The following is a 13,623-nucleotide window of genomic DNA, read 5'->3' on the forward strand; positions in this document are numbered from 1 at the left end:
ATTAAATGTTAAAACAAAATTGAAACAAAATAATATTTCCTATCTTAATGCAGCTCAATTTTATGGAAATGGAAGGTATATGTGTGCTATTTTTCGATATGGATTCATGGGGACTAGACATATATGTAGGACAATTTTTTGGCAGTGTGAGGTAAAAGAACTGAGACCGTGTGAGTTCTTTGGTTTTAAACTTTTGCATAACAAAACGCACGATCCAATTTGTATGGTAAGAGAATTTAAATTTCGGAAGGTTGAAATCGGATCCTCCGTGTTGCTTAAGCTTGGTTTTTTAATATGGAATGGGGCATCAAATCGCATGGTCCGAGTTCCATGCTGAGAAATTGAATTTGGGAAGATTGAACTCGGACCCTCTGTTTTGCGTGAGCTTGACAATTTTTTATATGAACTGGTAGATGAAATCGCATGGTCCGATTTTATTTTTTAATAATTTTTTTTGAATCAGGTTAACCTAGTCGAAGGGTGCGAGTTGATTAAAGAGGCCTATATAAAAGTGTGAAGTGAACTGGTGGGAGCTTACTTGCGTCTTCTTCCACTTCTTGAATGGCTGCTTCTTCTGTTTCTTCTTTCTGGTTTCTTCATTTCTTGTTTTGAACCTGAAAATCTAGTAGCTAAAGCTATGCTTCTTTTTTGGTGATTGAGAAAAATGAGTGACAGAGTGTTACTAAAAGTGTATTATTTTGGTCAGATTTTGTTACAAACGTCTGAAGGAGTAAAATTTATTTGTGAAAATCCGCTAGATGTTGTTATTCCTTTTATCATCTCATTTGAAGAGCTCAAAGGTGTGATCTGTGAAAAGATTGATTCTAAGAGGGCAAAAAAATATCATGTATTCTATATAGATATCCCATACCGGTGTTTGGTGGATTCGTCCAGTATCAAACTAAATATGTGACGGACGAAGCGAGCATGCAAGAGATGTTTTCAATGTATATTGAAAATCGGGCTCAGATCTCGTTCATCGAGTTGTATGTTGAGTTTGAACAATCTGAGGCCGACCGGAATATTCTACGGAAAGATTATAATAGTGACAGTGAAGAAGAGTTCGAAAGCAACTACGAATTTGTTGGTCCAGATGGAGATGAAGATCACGGTGAAGGAACTATGGCTCCAGATGTGACAGGGGTGACAAATGCGCTCGCAAACGAAGTGCCGTTTGAGGAGCCATCATTCATGCAAGTTTTGGACTTGGATGCCATGCATGTTCCGGAGTTTTCAGAATATATGACTGTAGGTATGTAATTCGTCGTATTAGTTTTTTTAGTTAGTTATTGATTTAGTTATGAATAAATTAGTATTTATTTACCATAATTTAATCATGCGTTGATGTGCAAGTTGTCAGGATCGAACCGGTGCTCGAACGGTTCAGGTGACTGGGTCACTGGTTCAACTGTTGGGTAAGTGGTTGAACCGGTTGACCCGGTCCTATGTAAATAAAAAATAAAAAATAGTACGAATGTTAAATAAGAAACTTCAAAATGTATGTGTTTGCTAACATTTTAAAAATATGAAGTTATTTTAAACCAATATGAAACATGAACAATAAATGTTTTATTTTTTTTACTGTTATATACTACAAGTATTTATTAGAAAATAATAATAAAATTCTCTACAATATGATTATTAAAAATTACGTGAGTTTGTAATTATTATTTGCACTGGTTCGATGCCTTGTACGGTTCAAATCCAATGAACCGAACCAGTTAAGGTCCGGTTCAATGGGTTTGACGGTCGAACCTGTCGGTCCGGTCCAATTTTTACATCTGAAGCTGATGTTCTTATTTTGTTTAGAGTGACATAATAACATGATGTAACTGGCCACCGATAAGGTATGGCCCGGATACCTCGCATCCAACGAATACCTACCTGCCATGAACTCAGGCTGATGGCCATATTGTGGTTGTCCTGCATCTGTAGCCATGAACTCAAGTAACTGGCTAAAAGAACCTCCTTATCCTGTTTCAAACTGTGACATACCCCAATATTGTTGATGTATTGAAAATGATGGGGTGAACTGTGTCTGAGGTACATACTGGCTTGAGGACTGAGGTTGTTCATGTGGAAGCGGATTTGGAGGTGATATATGCGGTGAATGTGGCTCCTGTTCTTCATTGTCATCATCCATATCCTGACTACCCTCAACGGTATCCTGATTACCCTCATCCATATCCTGATTACCTTCATCATTCTCTTGACCCATAAGATTCGACAAGTTCTAGCGGTCCCCAAATTTTGATCGGTACCAGTACATGTAACTATCCAATGGATGCTGTGAAGGCATCGGAAGCTCAGAAAGAATGTAGTTATACCTGTTTGTCCAATTCATCACCCAAATTGAATGATTCGGTGTCGTGGCCCAGTTAAGATTCTTAGGACCAGTTAGGACTTCTCCATGCGCCTTGTCCAGATTCCGCTCCTGATTAGGTACTCCCTGAACAAAACCGAACTGTCGCCTAAACCTATCGGTAGCATGCCACTCGATGCATTCAAATAACACCAACGGAACTGTAGCGCTCCAAACAACCGACTGCATGTAGATTTCAGCAGGAATTATATTCGGATCCACGCGATCCACAGCATAATCAACCCACACAAACTGGGAAAAATAAAGGAAACTCATGATTACAACCCACAATACCAATAACAATAACAATGCTTCATAATTTTGTCCCAGACCCTAAACGCGAAACTAATACTTCTTTAATTAAAACATACCTGGCCTTCCTGAAGTTCATCAAGGGCCTTCCTAAAGTGAGCTAGATTCAGATATCTATATTGTCGGTCACCACGCTCCCAGTTACGCCACCTAATATGATATATTCAATTAGCTCAACTGAATATTAAATATCAAGATACGGGTATATTGTAACATAATATTACCTGTTTGCTAGCGAAAAACTGCGGGGTTCCCTAGGAAGCGGCAATAGATATGGCAGTCGGATCCAAGTCCAACCGAGCAGAAGTGTTAGTGGACCATCTATTTCCTTACAGTTAAAACGAGATGCTTTGCATAACGCCCTGTAGAGGTGTGCTAGGCATGCCGATCCCCAGCTATACTGTCAAATACTAACAAAATCACAAAGCAATGGTAGAAATTTTCAGTGCACACGTGCCCTAGACTTATCCCCAAACAAGATCGTCCCGATCAGCAACATAATGTGGCACCTCACATACCTCTGTATACTAATTTCATCAGTCAACTCTAAATTTTCTTTTAGATCCCGCAGCCAGGTCAGTTTTATGCAGCTACCTCTACAGCCCGACTTACGCGGTGCAACTCCAAATTGAAGCAAACACTCTGCCTCCAAAGCTTCAAAACTACTCATTGTCATCCCTGTGACTGGAAGACCATCTGTCGGAAGACCAAGAATTAGAGCCACATCTTCAAGAGTCACGATACATTCACCAATGGGAAGGTGAAACGTATGTGTATCTGGGTGCCACCGTTCGATTAGAGCATTCACGAGTGCTTTCTGACATTGTACTACACCAATCTGAGATGCATGATAAAACCCAGTAACTCGTAAATGCTCATCCACCCTATCGTTGTACCGATCCGGAAGAACTGGATGGTCACATGTCAACATTCTTAATTTCTACAAAAAACATAATAAATTATTAGTCAACTCATTCATTAACTATTACTAACTTACTACTAAAAGGTAAGAATTTTTTAACTACAGCAACTCATTAACAAAATTTGCACAACTAACTCAACAACACATATTACTTGAAACAACACAACTGTCATAAATTATTTGACTAAATCCAATTAAAACAAATAATTATAACTTCTAAAATGAAATGAATTATTAATCCTTAAAATTTTTCAAAACTAACTATTAATAACGTTAACTAATATATACATTCCTAATCAATTCTCAAGAATGTTACAACATTAGAGATGCTGTTTATTTATTTGTGGTAGAAAATTTTTTTTCTAATATATAACATTATAATTTAAAATATTAATTATCTATTAACTATTACTTAAGTAAAATTAAACACATATTTCTAAATTTTAAAAAATACTAATAATCATTCTTATTATCTTCCTAAATTCATTTTCTAATAACAATAATAATTAACTTCCTAACAATGATAATTATAATTAACAAAAATAAACTAACGTACTTTTAAAAATTAATACTAACCATTCAGTTTTTATTCCTAAATTCAATTACTCACAACCACAATAATATTTAATTTCCTAACAATTATAACTAAAAATTTAAAAAAGATTTTAAAAAATAAACGTTGTATAAAAAAATTAATAATAATTCGGTTTACATTTTATAATTAATTTTCTAAATATTAATAATTCACTTCCTAACACTAATAATTATAATAAAAAATATTAAACAAAATTAAAAAAATATTACATCATTCTATTTACATTTTCAGATTCAATGTCTAACAACAATAATAATAATTAATCCCCTAACAATAATATTTTTTATAAAAAAATAGTGAAAAAATTTCAGAAAAAAATTAAAAACGTTGAAGAATAGTCCTAACCATTCTATATATATTTTTAAGTTCAGATCCTAACAACAATAAGAATAATTAAATTTCTAACAATAATAATTATAATTATAAAAATTAAAAAAATTTAAAACAAACTTACATAATCAGAATGACTGAGATAGTGTATAATATGAAGCTCAGGGCGATCAACATCTTTAATTTTATATTTCTTTGACATTTTCCTTTTTTTTTCACCATGCACACCACTAGCAGCAGAGGAATGAAGAAGAATGGAGTTTTGAGGTTGAGAGTGAATGCTAAAAGTGATAACCCGAATGATGAGAGTCCTTATTGCATGGTCAATGTTGATATTCAGGGCACCATTTGAGAAGTGAGCTTTGCGTGACGCGTGTCCAGCATACCACAAAACGGACCGTCCGTTTTGGTAGCTACTTCTCGGACCGTTCGTGTTGCAACTTGGATGTCGCACGGTCCGATTTTCTTCGGCACCTGACACCACACTAATGTGCAGCCCCCTCCTTCCCCTAATCGGGTGCAACACCAGCCAAGCTTTCATATACAAATTAAAAAGTGTCTTAATGCATAAGGTATAGGGTGAACAAATTTGGTATAAAAATGTAAATAATCTCCAATTTGTATTTAAAAAAAAACCAAAAAAAAAAAAAAACACAAATAGTAAACAAACAAAACGTACGTACTTGCTTGAGAAAACCCAAAAAGAAGATGCGTAGAACCAGAAGTCTTGAGAGAAAGCATTGAATATTCGGCGACACCACCAACCAGGCTTACTGCCAAGTGCCAACCCTCATCTTACTTTTTCAGATTCAATTTTATATCTTTTAGCTATTAATTATTAACATTTAATCACCTCTTTTATTTACTTAAACTGTACGAAAAATTTATAAGAAAAGAAATTATCGTACAAATTAAATTCATTTTAACTTCCTTTTACATTTTCATTCAGTTTTTATACATAGGGTTGTAACTTTATGTCTTAGATGAAAAAATAAAAAAGAAGATTATATAACGAATAAAATTTATCTCTAATATTTTTAAAATAAAATAAAAATTTAATTTTAATTTATTTATTATGTAAAAAATTTTATACAATCATTTAATTATAATTTTTTAAGAATTTAGTTAACATGTATCTTTTTTTTTTACCAAAGATAAGAGATTCAAACCCACAACCTTCTAATTGAGTATAAAGAGATTATGTCATTTGAGTTATATCTCATTTGGCAATTAACATGTGTCTTTAGGACAAACGATAAATTTATTATTAATAAAAAAATTTTAAATTTTTTATTTAATAGATATAAAATAAATATATTAAAAATTAAAAATTTTTGTATTTTTAATAAAAAAATTTTAATTTATAATTTTAACATATATTTTTAAAGAACAAGATAATCATTTCTCGTGCTTATCTCTGCCCGCCATTTTTACATCCACGCCACGCTATTAAAAAGCTCGTGCCGCTCACGCGTCCTCTGATTGGTCCTTACTCTTACTCTAGAAGCTTCGTTAACTTCTATAACGATTCTGCATACACCACCTTAAAAGCTGCTACAAACATAAAATCTTAAATCTAAATCTAATTCAAACTAAAAAAAAAAGGAAAAAAAAAAATTTACATCGCATACCTCATTTGTCTTTGTCTTAGTCTTGTATAAAGCTCATCATCTGTTTTCTTTTTTCTTCATGAGCTAATCTTTTTTTTCACTTCACTCTTGTCAAAATTGGAATTTCTCAAATAAAATTCAGACAAAATGGCGGCTTCTAATGACTCAGAGACAAAGATAAATGTTCAGTCCGTGCCGGCAAGCACGGAGGAAAGAAGTGGTGGCGGCGGTGGAGATGGCATTGCAGGGATACTACAGCGTTATAGGAGGGAGGACTTGGTTGAGAGAGGGTCTTTGTGGTTGAGAAGGGTTGCTTTTGTTTTCTCTTTTATTTCTTTCTTCGTTGTGGTCACCAATGAACATGGCGATTGGAAAGAGTTTCACAAGTATCAGGAGTACAGGTGTGGATGCATAACCTCTTTTTTAGTCAATTTCATTGTTAATTTCAAGAGTATTTTTGAGAATTTTGAATAAAGGATAACAGGTTTTAATGAAAATTTGATTTTAAAACATATTATTTGTAAATTATTTAAGTTGATCGAGTATTCAATTAGAATCCTGCTTTATATATGTAGCAATTTATTGACAAGTAAAAATCCATAAATTTAAATTAACTTAGATTTAGATGCTATTTAAATTTGTTCAATGGGTGAAGAAACTGAATGATTGATGGGAGAATTTTGAATAAAGAATGATGGGTTTTAATCAAAATTTGAGCTTTGTTCATTTGGGATTTTGAAATTAAATTTGAATTTGTTGTTATTTGGATAATAATATATATAGGTATTTGTTGGCCGTAGCAATTCTTTCTAGTTTGTACACTGGAATCCAATGTTTTCGCCAAGTTATGGGGAAAAATATGATTCAACCAAATATTGCAGTTCTTGTTGATTTCTTTGGAGATCAGGTTAGACCTTTTTTTTTGTAATATTAATTTCTATGATGCTCTTATTGTTAATCCAATAATCAAGTTGAGTAATGAAATTGATAAGGTTGTGTAACTGTGCCTTTAAGGTTTCTTAAATGATTACTTAAATTAAATTTGGATGGACATATAATTAATTTTCAATGTATCATTTTATTTAAATAGATAGTTATTTTGAAGGAAAAAAAAAATACTAAAATTTTACCCATAGTAACTTCATTCTTCAGCCACAAATCTTGGTAAACAAGAGTGTATTATTCTATTTAAAGAGAGAGAACTTTCAAGTTCGTTCTGAAAGCTTCTACAACATTAACATAATAATCATGAGAAAAAGAGAATATTTATTGACTTCTTTAGGGTGTCTGAATATTTATTGGCTTTAAACCTTTAACCTAGTTTTTCACTAACCAAGTGGGTCCAAATTTGTGTAAACATAACAAATAAAAAACGTGTCCAATACAATAATTTATTTTTTAAATGCATATTATATCGGTATATTGCATAAATAATGTAGATCTGCAAAGTATAATAATAACATATGGATTAGGATATTTTGGTGGAAGTGAAAAGTATATTTTGGTGGGGTCGAAAATAGAGCATTTCAGCGAAAGCGAAAAAAGAGTATAATTTTGATCAACTTTTTTTTTTTTTTTTTTTTTTTTTTTACAAAAATATTACTCTCTGTGTTAAAATGTTTAAATTTAACAAAATATCTCTATAATTTGTAAGGCTTTTTGTCCGATTAAAAAAACTTTTTACCTCCCCTAAAATTGTATACTCTCGTATACACGTAAATTATACAGTTAAAACCATTTATTTTATATACATCCAAAACTTTTTATATTTAAATTTTTTAGGATAAAATATATTTTTTATTTTTAAAATTTATTAAAAATTTTAAAAATATTTCTTATTATTTTGTTTTAATTTTATCTTAAAAGTTTTCGATTTGTATCAAATATATTTCTAATTACTATTTTTTAAAAAAATTTAAAATTAATCAACAACAATTTTATAAGAACAACACAAGTTAGTTAGACATAGTTATCATACATTATTGTTAATTTAGTTTTAAATTTTTTAAAAATTTAATTGTCAAAAATATATTTGATGTAAATAAAAAATTTTAATGACAAAATTAAAATAAAATAAAATTTTAAAATATTTTTAAAATTTTTGATAAATTTAAAAGATAAAAAATATATTCTATCGATTTTTTTAATCGTAGAATACAAGATCATCTAAGTTTAATTTTAAAAGGAAGTATGTATAGTTTACTTGTAATAAATTGATTTGAATTAGATTGAGTGAAGCTAGTTTTAAAATCTTTGTGGGTACAGATAATGGCATACCTGTTAATATCATCAGCATCAGCAGCAATTCCAATAACAAACAGAATGAGAGAAGGAGCAGACAATGCATTCACAGACACATCAACCGCCGCAATTAGCTTGTCCTTCTTTGCATTTTTGTGCTTAGCACTCTCAGCCATCATTTCTGGATACAAATTATCAACTCAAACTAATATATAAAATTCCCATAGAATTTTCCCTATTAATTAATTGTTTCATATATACATTTTCATTTATTTCTCTTTAAAATAATAAAATTTCTCTGTAAATTGATGGTTCAAGGAGTGCGTGTGTACCAATTGTATAGAAAAAGTGAAATATGAGATTGTACCAATTTTATAGACAAATATAAAATAGTTAGTATTTTTTTAAAGTTAAATATATTTGTGTACTTTCTCTTCTTCTTCCTCTATTGAAAATTTTGACAGAGGAGGGTGGAATAGGCTAGAAAATTATTATTTTTTAATATTTTTATGAACAATACATATTATAATTGTAAATTAAATTATTTTACATTAAATAATTTATATAATAAAAATTTTATTTATTATTATAAATACTGAATAAAATAATTTATTATTATTTTTAATTTAGAATTAAATAAAAATAAAATTAGAGATACTATTTTATTTAAGTTTTAGGGTTTAATACGTGGTACACTCAAATATAAATAGTAATTTTAGAATTTTGGCCTCTAATACTTTAAAATCATTTCTATAATTCTTTTTCTATTAAAAAAATTACAATTTAGCCCTATCAAAAATTAAAAAAAACTTTGATTAAAAAAGATAAAAAAAAATCAAACTCTTCTGATTATGCACATGAATTTAGATAGATTTCTGCATTCAAATATTTATTTTTAAATAATTTAACATAGATGATCTTAGGATTAAAGAAACCAAAAATTTTCAATAGAATGATAATTGATTAAGGTATTATTCTAGTGCAATTTAAAGAAGCAAACAATAGATAGGATAAGCTTATATATATTTTTTTTAATATATATTCAAATAGGTCCTAAGAAATTTTGCATCGGACATTTTTATCTCTAAAAAAATTTTATCACATAGAAGTCCTAGAATTATATAAAAGTAAGATATATAGATCTCTTTGTCACACTTTTAAAGATCTATCTGTCCAAATAAAAACAATATGCTTGATTAAGATAGAGACTTATATGTTCTATTTTTGTAAAGTTTATGGATCTCAATATAATAAAATTTTTTCAAAAACAAAAATATCGACGTAAAATTCTTTAGGGACCTATTTAAATATATACTCTATTTTTTTAATAATAATAATAAGTTAATTACTCTAATAATAATAAGGGTTAACTACAAAAAAAATATACCCGAATATTTTTATCATTAACAAAAATATACCCAAAATTTATTATCAACAAAAATATTCTTAAAGGATTTAAAAATACAATAAAATATCCAAAAAAAATATCATTTTTTTTCTAAGTGACAAACCATTTTTATATTTGACAAAAAGAAGGACTCGCTGCGGCCTTATGCTACCAGAGCAGCTTAGAGCAATTTCAATAGTAATTATCCCAAGTTCCTTCTCTGACACAAGGGCACTTTTGTCCGTTGGAGTGTGAACTCAAATGAGTTCCTTCACATGGATCGATGAGGAGAGTTCCTGCTCAGAGGAACTCTCAGCCTCCAACAAAAATTTGACACATGGAATGTCAATAAATAAAATTAAATTAAAACATATACATAAAATGATAATTGTATTATATACATATATATTATAACTGTTGCATGTTACATATAAATGAATTAAAAAATGTTATATATAAATAAATTAAAATATATATTACATACCTATTATATGTATGTTAATTAATTTTGTAAATTAGTTTAATTATATTTTTATATTAAGTAATTTTATAAATTAGCTTAAATTAATTAATAATTATAATAATTAAATAGGCAGTAGTATAGACAGTTAAAAGAGAATTTGTTGAACATATATGGCAATTTTATAATGTTTGTCGTCAACTATAAAATTTAACTATATTTTTCTTTGTATTAAGTAATTTTACAAATTAGTATAATCTCGAATTATATATTTTGTATTATTGTTATATATGAATTTATTTAATATTAGTATCTTTTAACTGTAAATTATTTTTAAATTTATAAATTTAAATTATATTATTGAAAAAAATAAATTATATTTATTTTAAGTATTTTAATTAATTAATTAAGTGGGACCATAACAGGAACTAAAGTTAGTTCCTCCTAATGGAAAAGAGAGATGTTTTGAGTATGACGTAAAAGCTGATGTGGAGTTACTTTTTATGACAGGTGGGCCATAAACAGGAACTGGGATGAGTTCCCTACTGGAGATGGTCTTATAAAACACATAGAAGCACGAGGTTGTGTGTTTGAATGGAGAGACAAAGTATTTCAGGTATATCCATTTCTGGTCTCTGTCTTAAGACTTGGAGAAAATACTAATTTAGTTAAGCAAGAGTATTGATCACTGAGGTTTTTATCATATATCATGGACAGGCCAAATTGGATCCCAAGTGTTGGAAATTACAGGTAGAAGATATAATGCCACATGATTTTCACTGATGATTTGAAGTTTGAGGGAGAAGACACTTGCATATGGCGTTTGATATGCGAGTTTGCAAAGAATTTCACATGTTGCTCAGTCTTGGATGATTAGCAGAACTCAACCATTTCCTCCTCGTCCCTGGGACCTCCACCTCCACCACAGAGTGAAATGGAAAAAAAGAAAGTGTGAATTTGTTTTGTCCATTGGAGGCTAGACATCCCCTAAGGAGGGAGGTTCAGATAGAAGCTTGAATTTTTTTAGGTCACAAGACTGGGGGTGGAACTGGGCTACACGACGGTCTGAAAGTGCAAAGGGTTCTTGGTAGATTCACTAGATTGTTGAAGAAAAAGGACAATCCTCCCTTTTTTTCCCGAGGCAGCAGGTTAATTAATGTGTAAAAAAACTGTTGTAAGTTGTAACCTCTTTCTTTAGTTTTTGTAGTAGTAGTCCTATTGAAAATGTTTGCATGATTGCAGGGCAATCCTTTTTTTCCCTCCAATTTTGGGTAATAATTAAATACTTTATGTCCTGTTAGTAGCAACATGAGAAATCAAATGTGTAAAAACATTGTAACTACTTTTCAACCTTCGAGTTTCAACCATTGTTTTGGGGGAAATGTTGTGCTCTTATTCTTTCTTGTAAATTTAGTGAATGACTTCGGCAACATAACTTTCATGAACTTATATCTGGAATACTTTCATTCTAACAAATTTGGTTAACATTTATCTGGAGACATAAATAAAAAACAATTATCATAAAACAGACACACAGAATCATAGAAAAAGGAGCGTCATGTTATGAAAAGGACTATACTATACAAGAGCCAAATTGAGTGTTTTTGAACCACCTTGTTTAATTGGGATAAACTACAATGAACAAACTATGCCACAAAGGGTACTAGTAGTTCAATAATAATGGCAACATTAGCATTAAAAGATATGAATAAATAAAATTGGTGGATCAGGATCAGGATGAGAATCAAAACTGAAAACTAATCAAATAGCATTTAGCTACTTTAGTCTTCCATCTCGTAATGTAAAATGGCAATGTCCTTGTCCACAATTTACGTTTATCCTCTCTGTCATAAACTCTTTTGACTTGTTCTTCACACAAAGTTTTGCTCTTTCCAAGTCGCTTTCAGCCATTTGAAACAAATGACAGATCAGTTTTAATAACACATCATTTTGGAAGACCTAAGAGGCAACATAACTTAACCCAAATACAAGACCAATTATTCATTTCCCTAAACAGATACACACCTACACTCGGCAATGGCTAATCTCATGTGTTGTTCACTTCATGAAGCAACAATGCTGTTCGGTGTTATCACCATCATTATACAGAACATATCTTCTCTGAGCCCAATTTATTTCGGACTAGAGGACTAAACACGTGGTTAAATTTTAAGATTTTCTGAATTTCGTAAACGTAAACTTAGTCACACATCGGCTGGCTTCACAAAAGAAAAGCATTTTTTATAATCAAACACAAAGAACACAGTGCACGACCTTACTTGAACAGGATCTGTTCTATAGGCTCGTACATCTGTATCCTTGAGTTCTAAGGAGACAGGATCTAAGGTCTGGTGGATGAATTAGGACCGTGCGATCAGATCGTGATTAACCGGTTTGTGGTGCATGCCATCTGAACGGTGGAGGATCGTTCTCGCTGCATCCTTGTAGTCGAGATGGTCGCACGGTGTTCTGACAGACTCAATTTTTTTTCCTTGGCCATTTAATTAGTTATTTTCTCTAAATATGGAACACCCAACCCAGATAAAAATATAAGGCACAAAAAGTGTCGTTCAATATTCCCTACCTGAAAATAAAGGAAATTTTTTGGTTTGCAACAACTTTCTTTCTGGACAACAAAACACAGACCCAGGTAAGAAAAGAAATTACAAATTAAAATTGAAGGCAGAAACAAGCAATGGAGACGTTCCTTTTTTGGTACCACAATCACAGAAACAAGAAAGTTTAGCCTCTGAGAGGTCAAAATCCACTGAAGAAGAATGCAAAGAAGAGGAGGACTAAAAAGTGTCGTTCAATATTTCTTACCTGAAAATAAAGGAATTTTTTTTGGCTTGCACCAACTTTCTTATTCGACAACAAAATACAGACCCAGGTAAGAAAAACAATTACAAAATAAAATTGAAGGCAGAAACAAGCAATGGAGACGTTACTTTTTTGGTACGACAATCACAGAAAGAAGGAAGTCTAGCCCCAAAAAGAGGACAAATATCCATTGAAGAAAAATGAAAATTGCAAAGAGGAGGAGGAGAAATCAGAAATCCATTGAAGAACAGCGAAAAAAAATTTGGACCATTTCTCGATTTGTGCGTGTCATCCTTGCGCAGGGGCCATGCTAATCTTCTCTGTATCGTTCCAATTTTATCGGATGTCCCCGAAGGGACGAGCCTTTCAATGCACCTCTTGTATATAAGACACGTGTTTTTTAAAACTTCAACCGATGTGAGACTTCTTTGCCATTGAAACCAGAAGCAGAATAGTGGAATACCAAGAAGTTCTCACTTCTCAGTTCTCACCCTCGCTTGATGAAAAATGAAGGGGAGGAACATTTTTTTTTGTTTTCATTGGCAGTTTGGCTAAATGGTCATTAACGAGGTGCTTCTGGCTTC

At 31.1% G+C, this 13,623-nt stretch overlaps 2 protein-coding genes, 1 non-coding gene and 1 pseudogene across 3 annotated transcripts; 2 read left to right on the top strand and 2 right to left on the bottom strand.

Moving 5' to 3' along the window:
* Window positions 1-2,233: 2,233 nt before the first annotated feature.
* LOC110264039 (serine/threonine-protein phosphatase 7 long form homolog) lies at window positions 2,234-4,723 on the bottom strand. The gene is made up of 4 exons (XM_088506131.1): window positions 4,646-4,723; window positions 3,193-3,614; window positions 2,734-2,824; window positions 2,234-2,614 (listed from the first exon to the last, which is right to left on the bottom strand). The coding sequence occupies exons 1-4, from the start codon at window positions 4,721-4,723 to the stop codon at window positions 2,234-2,236; spliced, it is 972 nt and encodes a 323-aa protein (XP_088362257.1).
* A 1,370-nt stretch (window positions 4,724-6,093) lies between these two features.
* Window positions 6,094-8,787, top strand: LOC107625824 (CASP-like protein 4B4). The gene is made up of 3 exons (XM_016328545.3): window positions 6,094-6,532; window positions 6,915-7,038; window positions 8,397-8,787. Exons 1-3 carry the CDS (start codon window positions 6,279-6,281, stop codon window positions 8,586-8,588), a joined length of 570 nt encoding a protein of 189 aa, XP_016184031.1. The 5' UTR covers window positions 6,094-6,278; the 3' UTR covers window positions 8,589-8,787.
* Window positions 8,788-12,488: 3,701 nt separating this feature from the next.
* Window positions 12,489-12,698, top strand: LOC148575235 (small nucleolar RNA U3; annotated as a pseudogene).
* A 597-nt stretch (window positions 12,699-13,295) lies between these two features.
* Window positions 13,296-13,398, bottom strand: LOC148575236 (U6 spliceosomal RNA). Its single transcript, XR_015906557.1, has one exon. It is a non-coding gene; the product is annotated as a U6 spliceosomal RNA (small nuclear RNA).
* Window positions 13,399-13,623: the final 225 nt, after the last annotated feature.

Source organism: Arachis ipaensis, chromosome B2 (genome assembly GCF_059453495.1).
Source record: "Arachis ipaensis isolate K30076 ecotype BB chromosome B2, ASM5945349v1, whole genome shotgun sequence".
In the NCBI taxonomy this organism is placed as follows: Eukaryota; Viridiplantae; Streptophyta; class Magnoliopsida; order Fabales; family Fabaceae; genus Arachis; species Arachis ipaensis.